General features: G+C 41.2%; 1 protein-coding gene across 2 annotated transcripts in view; it reads right to left on the bottom strand.

Moving 5' to 3' along the window:
- Positions 1-16,812, bottom strand: part of LOC121534260 (zinc finger protein 501) — a 644,805-nt gene extending 627,993 nt beyond the window's left edge. For both annotated transcript variants that reach the window (XM_045211708.1, XM_045211707.1), the window contains exons 1-2: positions 16,581-16,812; positions 8,859-9,158 (exon numbers count right to left, since the gene is read on the bottom strand). In XM_045211708.1, the coding sequence (XP_045067643.1) occupies positions 8,859-9,135 (277 nt within the window). In that variant the 5' untranslated portion in view covers positions 9,136-9,158; positions 16,581-16,812. The remainder of the gene's footprint in view (positions 1-8,858; positions 9,159-16,580) is intronic.
- Between the last annotated feature and the right edge of the window lie 1,183 nt (positions 16,813-17,995).

Here is a 17,995-nt window from a genome sequence, read left to right as displayed (position 1 = left end):
TCCAACAGGACAACGACCCTAAGCACACAGGCAAGACAACGCAGGAGTGGCTTTGGGGCAAGTCTCTGAATATCCTTGAGTGGCCCAGCCAGAGCCCGGACTTGAACCCTATCGAACATCTCTGGAGACACCTGAAAATAGCTGTGCAGCGACGCTGCCCATCCAACCTGACAGAGCTTGAGAGGATCTGCAGAGAAGAATGGGAGAAAGTCCCCAAATACAGGTGTGCCAAGCTTGTAGAGTGATACCGAAGCAGACTCGAGGCTGTAATCGCTGCCAAAGGTGTTTCAACAAAGTACTGAGTAAAGGGTATGAATACTTATGTAAATGTGATACTTCAGTTTTTGCAAACATTTCTAAAAACCTGTTTTTGCTTTTTCATTATGGGGTATTGTGTGTAGATTAATGAGGGGGAAAAAAACAATTTAATCAATTTTAGAATAAGGCTGTAACATAACAAAATGTGGAAAAAGTCAAGGGGTCTGAATACTTTCCAAATGCACTGTAATTCAAGAACGTCCCGCCAGCATTATTTCAATATACAATACTCAAACAACTCCAAAACATGACTTTGAATCCTCTACTTTCACCACCAACATTTTTATTTCATAATATAGCGTTATTAATATAGTGTTAATAATATGACACCCAAGTTGAAAAGGTTGTCACCCATTCTTCCTTCACCTCCACCATATTTACCTATGATACCCAGGATTCCCATAATTTATTAACAGACATCCAGTGTTTATAACATGTTACCAGGGTTACTCAGGGTTGAAGTGGTAAAACAATAGGTTAGGTAAACGCTGAGCAGTGATCGAGATGACCAGAGACAAGTTGAGTGGACTTTAATGCAAGAACCCCAGTCCTATTTGGGGGCGGGTCCTATTTGGGGGCGGGTCCTATTCTAATAAAAGGTGTGTTTTATATGTTTTACTCAAGTGGTTTGTAGTTAACTTTCTTCCAAAGCAGCAGAACTCACTTTAATGGGTATGTCGTCAGATTTGATGAGTGACCGAAACCTTTCACTCAGAGCAGTGGTTAGGCTTCTCTTTAGTGTGAGTAAGCTGGTGTCTATTTAGGGTCTGTAAAAGGGAAAAACTCATCCAACAAACAGAGCAGTGGTAAGGCTTCTCTCCTGTGTGAGTTCGCTGGTGTACCTTCAGGGTTGCTACCCGACTGAAACCCTTCCCACACTGAGAGCAGTGGAAAAGCTTATTTCCTGTGTGAGTTAACTGGTGTCTTGTTAGGTCTCCTGCCCGACTGAAAGCCTTCCCACACTGAGAGCAATGGTGATGCTTCTCTCCTGTGTGAATTAGCTGGTGTGTCTTCAAAGTTGATGAATGACTGAAACTCTTCCCACACTGAGAGCAGAGGAAAGGCTTCTTTCCTGTGTGAGTTAGCTGGTGTCTATTTAAGTTCTGTGAAAGAGAAAAACTCTTCCCACAAACAGAGCAATGGAAAGGTTTCTCCCCCGTGTGAGTTCGCTGGTGTGTTTTTAGTTTGCTTGGAGTCTGAAAACTCTTTCCACATTGACCACATGGGTATGTCTTCTTTCTTTTTTTAGTGGGTATTGATTTGAGGTGAGTTGGACAAATAAAACTGCCTCTGCAATCTGAGCAGGGGCGGGGCCTACAAGTGTGTCTTCTCAACTCCTCTGGCTCATAGAAACTAGTGAAGCAGTCCATGCAGTGGTGATGTTTCTGCCTTGAGTTCCTCTGTCTGTGTTGTTTATGGTTTCCTGATGCTGTGGAACTGGGCTCATTGTCTGAGCCTGGGTTGGAGCTCTCTCCTGTGGGAATATGGACAGATATGGGGTTAGAATCAGGAACAGAGCATTGAAAGGGGCTTTAAAACTAGTTTAAGATTGATTAAGATCACTTCATTTGTCCAATTGAACACAAGGTCCAATGGAAACGTGACTTCCTCTTTAAGCCAACCCCTCCTAAAAACCAACATAAACATACATGTTGGAGCAGAGGGATGCCATACTATGGTGGTCGTGGAGCAGTTGTTGTGGGGAGATAAGAGTCTTACTCAAGGGCACAACAGCAGGCGATGGCACTAGCCCAAACTTACAACTCTTTATTAATGGTTTCATTAATTAATAAGACGAGGTCTAATAATTAGACGAGGTCTAATCGTATCCAAAAGGGAATGCGTTCGATCCAACGACTACCTGCTAGCAGCATGTGTTCCGTGTTGGAAGCTATATCCATAAATCGGTTCTGATTGGGAAGTCGCCATTTTCATCGCTGAGCAGTGAACAAGAAACTATTAAATCCAGTTTTTAGATACTGTGGTTAAGGCCCTTTTCTCACCAAGTCCATTTTTTTGTCCAAATAATTCGGACCAAAAAGAAAAACATGAGCATGTCATATTTAAATTGTCCTGCTGCAATCCGTCAATAATATATTCGGAACACATTCGATATTTGCTGGGGTTTTTTGCATGCAAAAATAGACTGTTGACCAAAATAAAGTGTTCTCTGGGATATGTGTTCTCTGGGAAAGTGTTCTCTGGGATATGTGTTCTCTGGGAAAGTGTTCTCTGGGATATGTGTTCTCTGGGAAAGTGTTCTCTGGGATATGTGTTCTCTGGGAAAGTGTTCTCTGGGATATGTGTTCTCTGGGAAAGTGTTCTCTGGGATATGTGTTCTGCCACTGAAAAGGCCACCAAAAGTTAGTTGTTTGTATGAATTTATGAATTTTTCTCTGCCTGTTTTGTATGTTTGCAATGCATCAGTGCAGCAATTTATCAATCTGTCACCAGGCTACTCATTGAAGAGCTATGAGAAATAGAGAGAGGAGGAAGAGAGAGGAGAGGGAAGAGGAATAGAGAGAAGAGGGAAGAGGAACAGAGAGAAGAGGAAAGAGGAATAGAGGGAAGAGGAATAGAGAGGAGAGGAACAGAGAGAAGAGGTATAGAGAGAAGAGGGAAGAGGCACAGAGAGAAGAGGGAAGAGGAACAGAGAGAAGAGGGAAGAGGAACAGAGGGAAGCAGAATAGAGCGGAGAGGAATAGAGAGAAGAGGGAAGAGGAACAGAGAGAAGAGGGAAGAGGAACAGAGAGAAGAGGGAAGAGGAATAGGGAGAAGAGGGAAGGGGAATAGAGAGAAAAGGAAGAGAGAAGAGGGAACAGAGGGAAGAGGAACAGAGAGAAGAGGGAAGAGGAATAGGGAGAAGAGGGAAGGGGAATAGAGAGAAAAGGAAGAGAGAAGAGGGAAGAGGAACAGAGAAGAGGAATAGGGAGAAGAGGGAAGAGGAATAGAGAGAAGAAGGAAGGGGAATAGAGAGAGGAGGGAAGAGGAACAGAGAGAAGAGGAATAGAGAGGAGAGGAATAGAGAGAAAGGGAATAGAGAGAAAAGGAACAGAGAGAAGAGGAACAGAGAGAAGAGGAATAGAGAGAATAGGAATAGAGAGGAGAGGGACGAGGAATAAAGAGAAGAGGGAAGAGGAAAAGAGAGAAGAGGAATAGAGAGAAGAGGGAAAGGGAATAGAGAGAGGATGGAAGAGGAACAGAGAGGAGAGGAATAGAGAGGAGAGGAATAGAGAGAAGGGGAATAGAGAGAAGAGGAACAGAGAGAAGAGGAATAGAGAGAATAGCGGCGCACAATTGGCCCAGCGTCATCCAGGGTAGGGGAGGGAATGGCTGGCAGGGATGTAGCTCAGTTGATAGAGCATGGCGTTTGCAACGCCAGGGTTGTGGGTTCGATTCCCACGGGGGGGGCAGTATGAAAAATTAAAAAATGATGTATGCACTCACTAACTGTAAGTCGCTCTGGATAAGAGCGTCTGCTAAATGACTCAAATGTAAATGTAAAATGAACAGAGAGAAGAGGGAAAATGAATAGGAAGGAGAGGAATAGAGAGGAGAGGGAAGAGGAATAGAGAGAAGAGGGAAGAGGAATAGAGAGAAGAGGGAAGAGGAATAAAGAGAGGAGGGAAGAGGAATAGCGAGAAGAGGGAAGAGGAATAGAGAGAGGGGGGAAGAGGAATAGAGAGGAGAGGAATAGAGAGGAGAGGGAAGAGGAACAGAGAGAAGATGAATAAAGAGAAGAGGGAAGAGGAACAGAGAGAAGAGGAATAGAGAGGAGAGTAATAGAGAGGAGAGGGAAGAGGAATAGAGAGAAGAGGGAAGAGGAATAGAGAGAAGAGGGAAGAGGAATAAAGAGAGGAGGGAAGAGGAATAGCGAGAAGAGGGAAGAGGAATAGAGAGAGGGGGGAAGAGGAATAGAGAGGAGAGGAATAGAGAGGAGAGTAATAGAGAGGAGAGGGAAGAGGAACAGAGAGAAGATGAATAAAGAGAAGAGGGAAGAGGAACAGAGAGAAGAGGAATAGAGAGGAGAGTAATAGAGAGGAGAGGGAAGAGGAATAGAGAGGAATAGAGAGGAGAGGAATAGAGAGGAGAGGGAAGGGAATAGAGAGAGGACGGAAGAGGAATAGAGAGAATAGGGAAGAGGAATAGAAATGAGGGAAGAGGAACAGAGAGAAGAGGCATAGAGGCTCTCTCTCTCAAACTTTAGTAGTAGCCTAGCTTTTGACAGCCTACAGCCAGGATTTGAAGGTAGCCTATAGGCGTACGTTTTTTTACTGCGTTTTTTTTAAAGAAAATGTGGTTTGCTTTTGTGTCTGAGATGCGCTGGTGGCTTGGATTGATGGGTCCTTTTAGCTGGGTGGTGTGAGTTGGTCCGCTCTGACTGGACTCCGCCCCTTTACATCGGACAGAAGGAACAACTAATACAAGAACGACACATTACAGCATGTCGGCAAGTGGCACGCGATGATCAAACATGTACGAGGAATGACGACGGGTGCCAGTTTATAGAGTTTCCGCTCTTATTAAATGGGATGCAACTGAAGCAGACGCAGCCTACCTCCTGTCGTGGATTTATTCATGCTATAATATCTTCAGTTGTTTAGCTTAGACTGTAGCCTTATTGGAGTAATTGGTCATTTCCATGTAAAAAGGACTTATAAGCGCCAACATGTGAAGTTCATAGGAGCATGTCAAATTGGGTGCCAAATTTTAAACATTTTCCATCCTTAAAATTTCGGAATAAGCAAAGACTTTGATTTCAGGTCAAACAGATAGAAAAGGGGTCTTAGAAAACATTTACTAGAAAAAGTCTTAAAAGGTATTAGAAATACATAAAAACACAATAATGTTGAAGTAAAGACCCGTGCCAACTAATATCAACACTTATATTTTGTTTTGGATAAACTTTTCTGCCTTCCGTAAGTTTAAGAAACCTTGCCTTGTGCCTTGAAATTCCGTTACCAAAAACCCACATATCTTTAAGATATTTCCACATTTCTCTCCCTCATGAGGAGGGAGGATAATGAAAGTTCACAGAAGTAACAAGTAAAGGTAGACCTATCAATTAATTAGTGTTTTTACTGATATCAATTTTCTTTGAATTATTAAGTGATTAAAACTCGAAATTACCAAACAGTAAAATAATTTCTGATAAATCGGTAACGGAATTTCTGCAATTGAATTGGCTACAATGGAAAATCATAGTAGTCACAAACCACAGTTGGGTTTACAAGTTTGGACAGCACAGTATAGTACAGTACAGAAAAGTACAGTATAGTACAGTAGAGTTCAGTACTGTACACTAGTTCAGTACAGTACAGTAGAGTTCAGTACTGTACAGTAGAGTTCAGTAAAGTAGAGTTCAGTAAAGTACAGTAGAGTTCAGTACAGTAGAGTTCAGTAAAGTTCAGTAGAGTTCAGTAGAGTTCAGTACAGTACAGTAGTTCAGTACAGTACAGTAGTTCAGTACAGTAGAGTTCAGTACTGTACAGTAGAGTTCAGTACTGTACAGTAGAGTTCAGTACTGTGTAAAGTAGCGTTCAGTACTGTACAGTAGAGTTCAGTACAGTACAGTAGAGTTCAGTACAGTACAGTAGAGTTCAGTACTGTGTAAAGTAGCGTTCAGTACTGTACAGTAGAGATCAGTACAGTTCAGTACTGTACAGTAGAGTTCAGTACAGTAAAGTAGCGTTCAGTACTGTACAGTAGAGTTCAGTACTGTGTAAAGTAGCGTTCAGTACTGTACAGTAGAGATCAGTACAGTTCAGTACTGTACAGTAGAGTTCAGTACAGTAAAGTAGCGTTCAGTACTGTACAGTAGAGTTCAGTACTGTGTAAAGTAGCGTTCAGTACTGTACAGTAGAGATCAGTACTGTACAGTAGAGTTCAGTACAGTTCAGTACTGTACAGTAGAGTTCAGTACAGTAAAGTAGCGTTCAGTACTGTACAGTAGAGTTCAGTACTGTGTAAAGTAGCGTTCAGTACTGTACAGTAGAGATCAGTACTGTACAGTAGAGTTCAGTACTGTACAGAAGAGTTCAGTACTGTACAGTAGAGTTCAGTACAGTAAAGTAGCATTCAGTACTGTACAGTAGAGTTCAGTACTGTGTAAAGTAGCGTTCAGTACTGTACAGAATAGTTCAGTACTGTACAGTAGAGTTCAGTACTGTACAGTACAGTAGAGTATAGTTCAGTACAGTACAGTAGAGTTCAATACAGTACAGTAGTTCAGTAAAGTAGAGTTCAGTAAAGTACAGTAGAGTTCAATACAGTAGAGTTCAGTAAAGTACAGTAGAGTTCAATACAGTAGAGTTCAGTAAAGTACAGTAGAGTTCAGTACTGTACAGTAGAGTTCAGTACAGTACAGTAGTTCAGTACTGTACAGTAGTTCAGTACAGTAGAGTTCAGTACTGTACAGTAGAGTTCAGTACTGTGTAAAGTAGCGTTCAGTACTGTACAGTAGAGTTCAGTACAGTAAAGTAGCATTCAGTACTGTACAGTAGAGTTCAGTACTGTACAGTAGAGTTCAGTACAGTAGTTCAGTACAGTACAGTAGAGTTCAGTACTGTACAGTAGAGTTCAGTACTGTGTAAAGTAGCGTTCAGTACTGTACAGTAGAGTTCAGTACAGTAAAGTAGCATTCAGTACTGTACAGTAGAGTTCAGTACTGTACAGTAGAGTTCAGTACAGTACAGTAGAGTTCAGTACTGTACAGTAGCGTTCAGTACAGTACAGTAGAGTTCAGTACTGTGTAAAGTAGCGTTCAGTACAGTACAGTAGAATTCAGTACTGTACAGAAGAGTAGAGTTCAGTACAGTTCAGTACTGTACAGTAGCGTTCAGTACTGTACAGTAGAGTTCAGTACTGTGTAAAGTAGCGTTCAGTACTGTACAGTAGAGTTCAGTACTGTACAGAAGAGTAGAGTTCAGTACAGTACAGTTCAGTACAGTAGACGTTTATGATTGGTTCAGATTTGGTCCGGTCCGGACCAACAAAATTTGGTCGTTTGGAGGCAGAGCTCATTAAAATAATAGCCAGTGCGTAGAATAACACCCGTATATGTAAAGGATGATATTGTTTATTTCTACCTTTGTGTTCCTGTTCAGGATACATCACCATGAAGAGCATGACTTTCATATCCATCATTCAGCATTTCTGTATAGTACAGGTCAGCGACCAATAATAAAATTCCGCTACCGTAATTCAGTTACCGGGTGTGAATCCACTTCAATAACCAAAATAGATTTTTTTCAAAGTCAATGTGTCATGTCATAGCTGACACACCTTAATTTCTACAGATATCGTTGAATCTAAATTCAGAGCAGATATTGAAGTGTTTTGGGAATGCGTGGACACATAAAAAACTGTTTCCAGACTTTGCATCTGCTCAGTTCTTCAAGTAAATGTGTTTTTGTAAAATGTTCAGCGGAAATTGTTAAAAGTAGTCCTTGTGCATAGATTTGTATGGTTTGTTAACCGTCGAAATCAATGCTTTTTGTTTGGCATCCATTTTCTCTCAGTGCAATTCCGTTACGGTGGAATTGCCCCACTACAATATGATTTATCTCTCATTACACCATCCTCCCTCTCTGCAGCAGCTTGTGACGTTGAACGAATATTTCATTAAAGTGTGGGGGAAAACGCATCAGACTTGGTGTGAATGGTTTTCAGGGTTGGGGTCAATTCCGTTTCAATTCAGAAAGTAAACCTCATGGAAAAGCATTGAAGAGAATTGGAATTTCAGTGGGATTCCTGAATTTACCCCAACTATGATGGTTGTGTGTGTCAAAATCGGAATCCATATTGTTCCGGAATTCAGACCCAAAACAAATGTATGGCAGTTGGTGTGAAAAGGCCTTTAGAATCAGGAACAGAGCATTGAAGGGGGCTTTAAAATACTTGTTGATGCAAGTAGAAGCACGATAATACAGTTTTAGAATCCCCTGTGGTCGCCAAGGCACCAACCTCTCTCCGTACTCCACACCTGAACCTACCTGGGTCACTGATACTATCTACTTCTTCCTCTAGATCCAAGTCACCAACCTCTCTCCGTACTCCACACCTGAACTTACCTGGGTCACTGATACTATCTACTTCTTCCTCTAGATCCAAGGCACCAACCTCTCTCCGTACTCCACACCTGAACTTACCTGGGTCACTGATACTATCTACTTCTTCCTCTAGATCCAAGGCACCAACCTCTCTCCGTACTCCACACCTGAACTTACCTGGGTCACTGATACTATCTACTTCTTCCTCTAGATCCAAGGCACCAACCTCTCTCCGTACTCCACACCTGAACTTACCTGGGTCACTGATACTATCTACTTCTTCCTCTAGATCCAAGGCACCAACCTCTCTCCGTACTCCACACCTGAACTTACCTGGGTCACTGATACTATCTACTTCTTCCTCTAGATCCAAGGCACCAACCTCTCTCCGTACTCCACACCTGAACTTACCTGGGTCACTGATACTATCTACTTCTTCCTCTAGATCCAAGGCACCAACCTCTCTCCGTACTCCACACCTGAACTTACCTGGGTCACTGATACTATCTACTTCTTCCTCCTCTTCCTCTAGATCTGGAGCAGACACATCCCTGTTCTCCTCTTCTTTCACTGCTCTCTCCTGCTCTTCTTTTACTCCACTCTCCTCCACTTCCTCCTGGACTTCTGTCTCCTCTTCTTCTTCTTTGATAATCACATTGAGTTCCAGTGTTTGACTGCAGTCCTCCAGCTTCACTGAGACCATCTCTGGACCCCGCTGTGAACTTCTCTGGGCTGGAACACCACAGCCAGAACCCTGTTCAGACATGGTAGGCTAGTAGGTAGGTTGATCTGTAGGTGGTTTAGTAAAAAGAGGCAGATACAGTGGAGGGTGAGTTGCACATAGCTAGCTAAAACTATACTGAACAAAAATATAAAACTCAACATGCAACAATTTCAAAGAATTTACTGAGTTAGAGTTCATAGAAGGAAATCAGTCTATTGAAATAAATTCATTAGGCCCTAATCAATGGATTTCACATGACTGGGCACCCACTTGGGAGTCAGGCCCAGCCAATCAGAATGAGTTTTCCCCCACAAAAGGGCTTTATTACAGACAGAAATACTCCTCAGCACCCCCCATCCCCCTCTTTAGATGATCCCGTAGGTGAAGAAGCCGGATGTGGAGGTCCTGGGCTGGTGTGGTTACACGGGGTCTGCCGGTTGGATGTACTGCCAAATTCTCTAAAATGACGTTGGAGGCGGCTTATGGTAGGGAAATGAACATTACATTCTCTGGCAACAGCTCTTTTGGACATTTCTGCAGTCAGCATGACAATTGCACACTCCCTCAAAACTTGAGACATCTGTAGCATTGTGTTGTGTGACAAAACTGCACGTTTTAGAGTGGCCTTTTATTGTCCCCAGCACAAGGTGCACCTGTGTAATGACCATGCTGTTTAATCAGCTTCTTGATATGCCACACCCTGCCACATCTGTCAGGTGGATGGATTATCTTGGTAAATGAGAAATGCTCACTAACAGGGATGTAAACAATTTTGTGCAAAACATTTGAGCTAAATACGCTTTTTGTGCGTTTGAAAAACTTCTGGGATCTTTTATTTCAGCTCATGAAAAATGGGACCAACACTTTACATGTTGCGTTTATATTTTTGTTCAGTATACATTCAAAAGTGTTGCAAACGGCCATGGAACTCCTACAGGACTGCCAGTTGTAGGGCTCTATAAAATTGGTTTTAATTTGGTTCCCGGTTACGTTTTTCCCAAATTCCGTTGAGTTTTTCCAGGTTTCTGTTTTTCCAGGTTTTTTCAGGCTTTCGCTCTCAAAACCACAGTTTTTAACCCTTTACACTTGTGGGAATTGGCCTATATTGATAGGACTAAATTGAAATATTTCTTACATAAAAAATATAAACAGCATATGAAATGCATATGCATATGCACGGTAGCACTTGAAAGGGAACAGTTTGGAGATTATGGGAAAATTATTAGACTAAAGTTGAGGACACAAAAGTTGATCTGACAAGACTATATCCAAACATTACATTGTTGATTTTATGTGCATTTTACATTTATTGTACTTTGACGCATTTTTTGATAACGAAATCTGAAAATACTCTGGAAACATTCAGTAACATGATAAGAATATTCCTGGAATACGTGGGGTAGGTGCAACATAAGACAAAAAAAAATACAAGGGTTTGAGTGAGAGGACTAACTGGTGTCTACAAGTGGCCACACACCTCTCCAAAGTGTGCACAGTTCCTAGTTCATTTCAATGGACTTTTATGACTCAAAGAAGTCTTAAAAAAATTTAAAAAATAAACGTATAGTTGCTCTCCTAGCTATGACGTTGAGGAACTAGAGCAAGCACACTTGTAGTTGTTTTGAACACAATCCTGCATCCCCACCATCACACAATTACTGTTGTTGTTTACGCAATCCAAACACGGCCCATTATAAATGCCAATCTGGGTCAAGCTTGTTCTATTGCCAACATGACTAGTATTTATTATAGTCCCTCAAAGTCTCATCTTTCAAAATACATAGAGTCCTCTTAATTTACAGCATTTCCCTCTCAAGGCAGCAAAACATTTGCAAAAAGTTACCCAATTAGCGGGAGGGATTGGGGCAACTTGTCGCGCCCGATGCTCAAGTTCAGAACGGCTGTCAGTCAAAACCCACACAGCGCTGTGAAGTGCAAAGCCTGAGCTCTGACGTCATTTATGGCACGTTAAAGGTGCAGCCCACCGTGTTCCAATTTAGGTGCTTATCAGCGCCCAAATCTGCTATTCTGAGTGTAAAGTTCTACTAGAAAAACTAAATTGGATGTTGTAAGTCCACAACAATGCTTAAACCTCTTTTGAGGTCTGGGAAAAATAGAATAAATGTAGATTTTTGGGTGTAGTTTTACTTTAATGCAAGTGCGCACCAGCAGGAGACCATTGTTTGGTTACCAATGTTTCTGTAGCGCTCACATGATTGACGAGTTTGCAAAACAAATGGCCACTGGATTGATGCAAATAATCATGATATCATTCTGCCAGGTAGGCATATGCTACTTTGTAGTTAACATGTAATTGAGAAGGTTTTTGCGAAATCCTTTCCATCTCTACCAGAAGGTTATCATTAGCATCATCGCTAAAGGCTACACAAAGTGGTAGACATAGTAGGGCTGTCCCCAACTAAAAAACATCTTGGCCCACCAAGAGTCATCTGTTCTTTCGCCCAATCGATTGGTCGAAATGTTAGAACGTGTATTTTTCCATATATAGACACACCCATGGGTTTTAATCAACTCAACTATATGCACTGAGCTTGTCTGATGCTTTAAGCGAACTGTTTGATGAAATAATTAAAGACACACAAATGACTAGAGGGAGTCCAACCGCAATTGATTTGATTGTGCCGGGCCTGGCTCAGACTTACTGCGCTGTGTTAAAAACAAAGACAGCGAGTGACTGTGTGACTAGCACCAGTTGTCTCTCTCCTCCCTGCTGCAGCGAACACCACAGAACATCAACAGTGTTTATCGCGCTGTCCCTGTTGCTGAAGCTGTAACATAATTACAGCCATTTCTGACTGAAAAGTTCTGTTACCGAAATCCCTAATTTGTTTAGGAAAAACATTCCCTATTTCCTCAACCCTTGCTCTCTTTACGTGACACATACAGTGGAGGAAAAAAGTATTTAGTCAGCCACCAATTGTGCAAGTTCTCCCACTTAAAAAGATGAGAGAGGCCTGTAATTTTCATCATAGGTACACGTCAACTATGACAGACAAAATGAAGAAAAAAAATCCAGAAAATCACATTATAGGATTTTTAATGAATTTATTTGCAAATTATGGTGGAAAATAAGTATTTGGTCAATAACAAAAGTTTCTCAATACTTTGTTATATACCCTTTGTTGGCAATGACACAGGTCAAACGTTTTCTGTAAGTCTTCACAAGGTTTTCACACACTGTTGCTGGTATTTTGGCCCATTCCTCCATGCAGATCTCCTCTAGAGCAGTGATGTTTTGGGGCTGTCGCTGGGCAACACAGACTTTCAACTCCCTCCAAAGATTTTCTATGGGGTTGAGATCTGGAGACTGGCTAGGCCACTCCAGGACCTTGAAATGCTTCTTACGAAGCCACTCCTTCGTTGCCCGGGCGGTGTGTTTGGGATCATTGTCATGCTGAAAGACCCAGCCACGTTTCATCTTCAATGCCCTTGCTGATGGAAGGAGGTTTTCACTCAAAATCTCACGATACATGGCCCCATTCATTCTTTCCTTTACACGGATCAGTCGTCCTGGTCCCTTTGCAGAAAAACAGCCCCAAAGCATGATGTTTCCACCCCCATGCTTCACAGTAGGTATGGTGTTCTTTGGATGCAACTCAGCATTCTTTGTCCTCCAAACACGACTGAGTTGAGTTTTTACCAAAAAGTTCTATTTTGGTTTCATCTGACCATATGACATTCTCCCAATCCTCTTCTGGATCATCCAAATGCACTCTAGCAAACTTCAGACGGGCCTGGACATGTACTGGCTTAAGCAGGGGGACACGTCTGGCACTGCAGGATTTGAGTCCCTGGCGGCGTAGTGTGTTACTGATGGTAGGGTTTGTTACTTTGGTCCCAGCTCTCTGCAGGTCATTCACTAGGTCCCCCCGCGTGGTTCTGGGATTTTTGCTCACCGTTCTTGTGATCATTTTGACCCCACGGGGTGAGATCTTGCGTGGAGCCCCAGATCGAGGGAGATTATCAGTGTCTTCCATTTCCTAATAATTGCTCCCACAGTTGATTTCTTCAAACCAACCTGCTTACCTATTGCAGATTCAGTCTTCCCAGCCTGGTGCAGGTCTACAATTTTGTTTCTGGTGTCCTTTGACAGCTCTTTGGTCTTGGCCATAGTGGAGTTTGGAGTGTGACTGTTTGAGGTTGTGGACAGGTGTCTTTTATACTGATAACAAGTTCAAACAGGTGCCATTAATACAGGTAACGAGTGGAGGACAGAGGAGCCTCTTAAAGAAGAAGTTACAGATCTGTGAGAGCCAGAAATCTTGCTTGTTTGTAGGTGACCAAATACTTATTTTCCACCATAATTTGCAAATAAATTCATAAAAAATCCTACAATGTGATTTTCTGGATTTTCTTCCCTCAATTTGTCTGTCATAGTTGACGTGTACCTATGATGAAAATTACAGGCCTTTCTCATCTTTTTAAGTGGGAGAACTTGCACAATTGGTGGCTGACTAAATACTTTTTTCCCCCACTGTATGCATCTCATGCATGTAACCAATATGGCCTGACCTATAGCATATCATAATCACATCAATAAATTGGTTATAACAAACTCTGAACACTGTGACAAATTACCTTAAAACTGGGGGAATGTTTACTGGTTGCTCAGTATGTAAAGGTAAAGTCAAATGTGTTTAATAAATTGACTAGTTGTGGAAAATACTGGAGATCAAGAAAAATAAGGTAAGGAGAGCTGCATGCATATTATATGTGCCGAACAGGTGCTGTTAGATTACAATAATTTTTCTGACTGTTTGGAACAATGTATACAACACCAAATAAATGATAAGCGTACCAGAGAATCTGTTGTAACGTTTTTGTAAAGCCTTTATTACAGCAAAGACTAAAAACAGTTGCATTCATTAGTGAATACAATTTCCTAAAATGGAATGGTTTAGGCCTGTTTATTGTTTACAATAATTATTCAATGATCGCTTTGTTATTTTATTTTAAAAACTAAAATGCTTGATTGCATTTCAAATCATGAATGACTCGTATGCTGTGTGATGACCTGACCGGATTAATGATTGATACAGTAGCCTATATAAGTATTGAAATATAGGCCTAAGTAAGTTACGGTATTAAGACTAAACAGGATGCGCTCTTAGGCCTACAGCTCGATGGTGGTTATACAAGGCTGCTATACTAAGCCTACTAATGATAATGACATCACTTATTATTAATATGATGATCATAATTATAATAATAACAATATGAAAGAGATAAAGGAAAAAGGAGAGTTATTATTATTATAAATATAATTTTTCTGACAATTTGGAACAGTGTAAACACAAAATCAATTATAAATAATACCAGAGGCTGGTCTAACGAGAGAAAAAAAAAGTGTAAAGCCTTTATTACAGCAAAGCAAAGATTAAAAACAGCCACATTTGTGAAATTGTTTATCCGACGTGGTTGCGTGAGTCTTAGAGTTCATGAAATCAGTAGGCTATTAACAAAACACTCAAACAGGCAACATAAGCAGGATCTGTCTTATTTCTGTAGATATATAGATGTTATATATATATGGATGATTTATAAAGCCAGGCCCATTTAACAGTTAGGCTGTTGATTATAGACCTAATTAAGTTGGGGTTTCCTCTCTGCTCACTTTTCTTAGACAATTATGGCATGGGCTGTTTTATTGTCTCCTAACTCTGCTGCTGCCTCCGCCGCATTGTTCTCAACACCAATATGCAGGTTAACTTTTCTTTTATAGACATAGCAACGTGGTCTAGGAAAAGGCACCAATTCAACAGCGCACTGATGTGTTTCAGAACCGCGGACAGCGACCACTATCCAACGTGGGAGAAAGCGCATGTTATTAAATCTAATAATTTTTTATTTGTGTTGCATCATTGTTCTGACATAATATAACCATATACAATTTCAGTAGCACATGTCTTAGACTGATGGACTGTGCCATCCCCACGGCCTCCACAATGGATCAGTCCACTCAGACTGTACAATCCAGGTGTGTAAAGCTATTAGAGACTTACCCAGAAAGAATCAAAGCTGTAATTGCTGCCAAAGGTAATTCTAACATGTATTGATTCAAGGGGTGTGAATACTTATGTGAATGAGATATTTATGTATTTCAATACATTTGCAAACATTTATAAAAACATGTTTTCACTTTGTTATTATGGGGTATTGTGGGTGAGAGAAAAATATATTTAATCCATTTTGAATTCAGCCTGTAACACAACAAAATGTGGAATAAGTCCAGGGGTATGAATACTTTCCCAAGGCACTGTAACAGGGACCTTCAACTCCTGTTCTGGACAGCCCATCTGCATGGTGTGCAGGCTCTTGTTCCATCCCAGTACTAACGCAGTGGGTTCAGCTAAATCAAATAATCATAATCCTCAATTTAGCCCTTATCACTTGAAATTCGTATGGGTATGAATACTTTATAGCTTATGATATGTCCCTTTTGTAAAACCATGGCCTCGGCTTGATATGCTAATGCTATTTGCTCCTTTGCATTGTTTAGTCCTGGCAGTCTCATACATTTGTAACTATATGTTAAACCCATAGTCATCTGGTATTATCTCATGCACCTTTGTTGATGTGTTCCTAATGCGTGTCCCTCGTCTCTCTTCTAGACCGCCACTTCCTCCCACAACTGCACCTTCCTACTGGCCTTACAAGCCCCAACTCCTAACCTTCCTACTGGCCTTACAAGCCCCAACTCCTAACTTTCCTACTGGCCTTACAAGCCCCCAACTCCTAACCTTCCTACTGGCCTTACAAGCCCCAACTCCTAACCTTCCTACTGGCCTTACAAGCCCCAACTCCTAACCTTCCTACTGGCCTTACAAGCCCCAACTCCTAACCTTCCTACTGGCCTTACAAGCCCCAACTCCTAACCTTCCTACTGGCCTTACAAGCCCCAACTCCTAACCTTCCCCCCGTGTGCCTCTGTGTTCGTGTGCAACTGTGTTTATAATAAATACCCTAAAACGTGGATTATTAACCTCCATCTCCTAATTGTGTTCTGACCGATTCAGCAACACTCCTGAACTAGCATATACAGTCCACCTAGTCCTTTTCTTCAAAAATAGTTATTTTTTTAAAAAGTCGTAGATACTGTAATTACCTAGCTAGTTGTTAATGTCTACTGTACTGGACAGAAAAACTGACCAAATTTAGCGAGAATTTACTTCTGGGTAACCGAGATTAGCTAGCTGCCGTCATTACAATGTTTCTCATCACTTCAATAGCCCCAAGGTAGACCCACCCAAGTTAGCTAGCTGGCTACTAAGGTGATGGAAAATAGTTAAGGGCTGCTCCTCTTCCTCTCTGCTAATAAACAAAGCTAGCTAGCTAGCTAGCTAACAGTATATAGGTTTCTGGCCCTCAGTACCCGTTATTCCACCAATGTGGCTTTCACTGACGATTTATAATGGAAGCCAGACTTTATTCACGCTCATAAACAGTTCAACAGATCATAAACTCACCTTTTAAATATAGTCCTCGTCGTCAGTTGTTTGGCTGAGTAACACAACTGGCCGAGAACCAGCCGCACTGTAAACTTCCGCCCGCGTTCTAAAACCGGAAGTGGCTATATATTTGTGCTGCTATTTGTTTTTTGTGAGTGTAGCGTTAGATGGTATGGTATTTGTTGTATTTTATTTTTTTTAAGCAAAAATATAAGGGAGTTATACTCCAGTCTAGTGGGTGGCGGTAATGCAACATTTATTGGATGCCAACCGCTGTTAAACCTAATCGAAGAAGATATTTGTGCTGAGGTCAGTTAGATACTGTAGGTATGTAGCCAGCAACTTAAATAAAAATATATAAAGGTAGCTGAAAATTATATAGTATTACTATATAGTATTATTAATGACAATTAGTGTTAATCAAATCAAATCAAATCTTATTGGTCACATGCGCCGAATACTACAGGTGCAGACATTACAGTGAAATGCTTACTTACAGCCCTTAACCAACAGTGCATTTATTTTAAACAAAAAAAGTAAAAATAAAACAACAACAAAAAAAGTGTTGAGAAGAAAAAGAGCAGAAGTAAAATAAAGTGACAGTAGGGAGGCTATATATACAGGGGGGTACCGTTGCAGAGTCAATGTGCGGGGGGGCACCGGCTAGTTGAGGTAATATGTACATGTGGGTAGAGTTAAAGTGACTATGCATAAATAATTAACAGAGTAGCAGCAGCGTAAAAAGGATGGTTATGTCACATGCGCCGAATACAACAGCTGTAGACCTCACCGTGAAATGCTTACTTACAAGCCCTTAACCAACAATGCAGTTCAAGAAATAGATTTAAGAACATATTTACTAAATAAACTAAAAGTAATAAAATAACATAAAAAGTAACACAAAATAACAATAACGAGGCTATATACAGGGGGTACAGGTTAGTCGAGGTAATTTGTACGTGTAGGTAGGGGTAAAGTGACTATGCATTGATAATAAACAGCGAGTAGCAGCAGTGTAAAAACAATAAGATGTGTTTACATGTGTTTTACCTGTGTGGTTTGAAGTTTTCTATAGCAAGAGAATTCTGTCCAGTGTCAGTGCCATGATACTTTAACTGGTGTGTCTTCATATTTTATGACCAACTGAAACCCTTCGCACACTGGGAGCAGTGGAAAGGCTTCTTCAGCGTGTGAGTTGGCTGGTGTGTAAGTTGTGTAACAAACGGAAACTGTTCACACACTTAGAGCAGCGGAAAGGCTACTCTTCTGTGAGTTAGCTGGCGTTTTTTTAGGAAAGAAAAACTGGTGAAACTCTCCCCACACTGAGAGCAGTGGAAAGGCTTCTCTCCTTTGTGAGTGAGCTGGTGTGTCTTTAGATGGTGTAACTGACTGAAATTCTTCCCACAGAGCAGTGGAAGAGATAGTGATACGGA

Source organism: Coregonus clupeaformis, chromosome 38, assembly GCF_020615455.1.
Source record: "Coregonus clupeaformis isolate EN_2021a chromosome 38, ASM2061545v1, whole genome shotgun sequence".
In the NCBI taxonomy this organism is placed as follows: domain Eukaryota; kingdom Metazoa; phylum Chordata; class Actinopteri; order Salmoniformes; family Salmonidae; genus Coregonus; species Coregonus clupeaformis.
The sequence above is the reverse complement of the archived record's forward strand: the minus strand, read 5'-3'. Positions and strand labels throughout refer to the sequence as shown.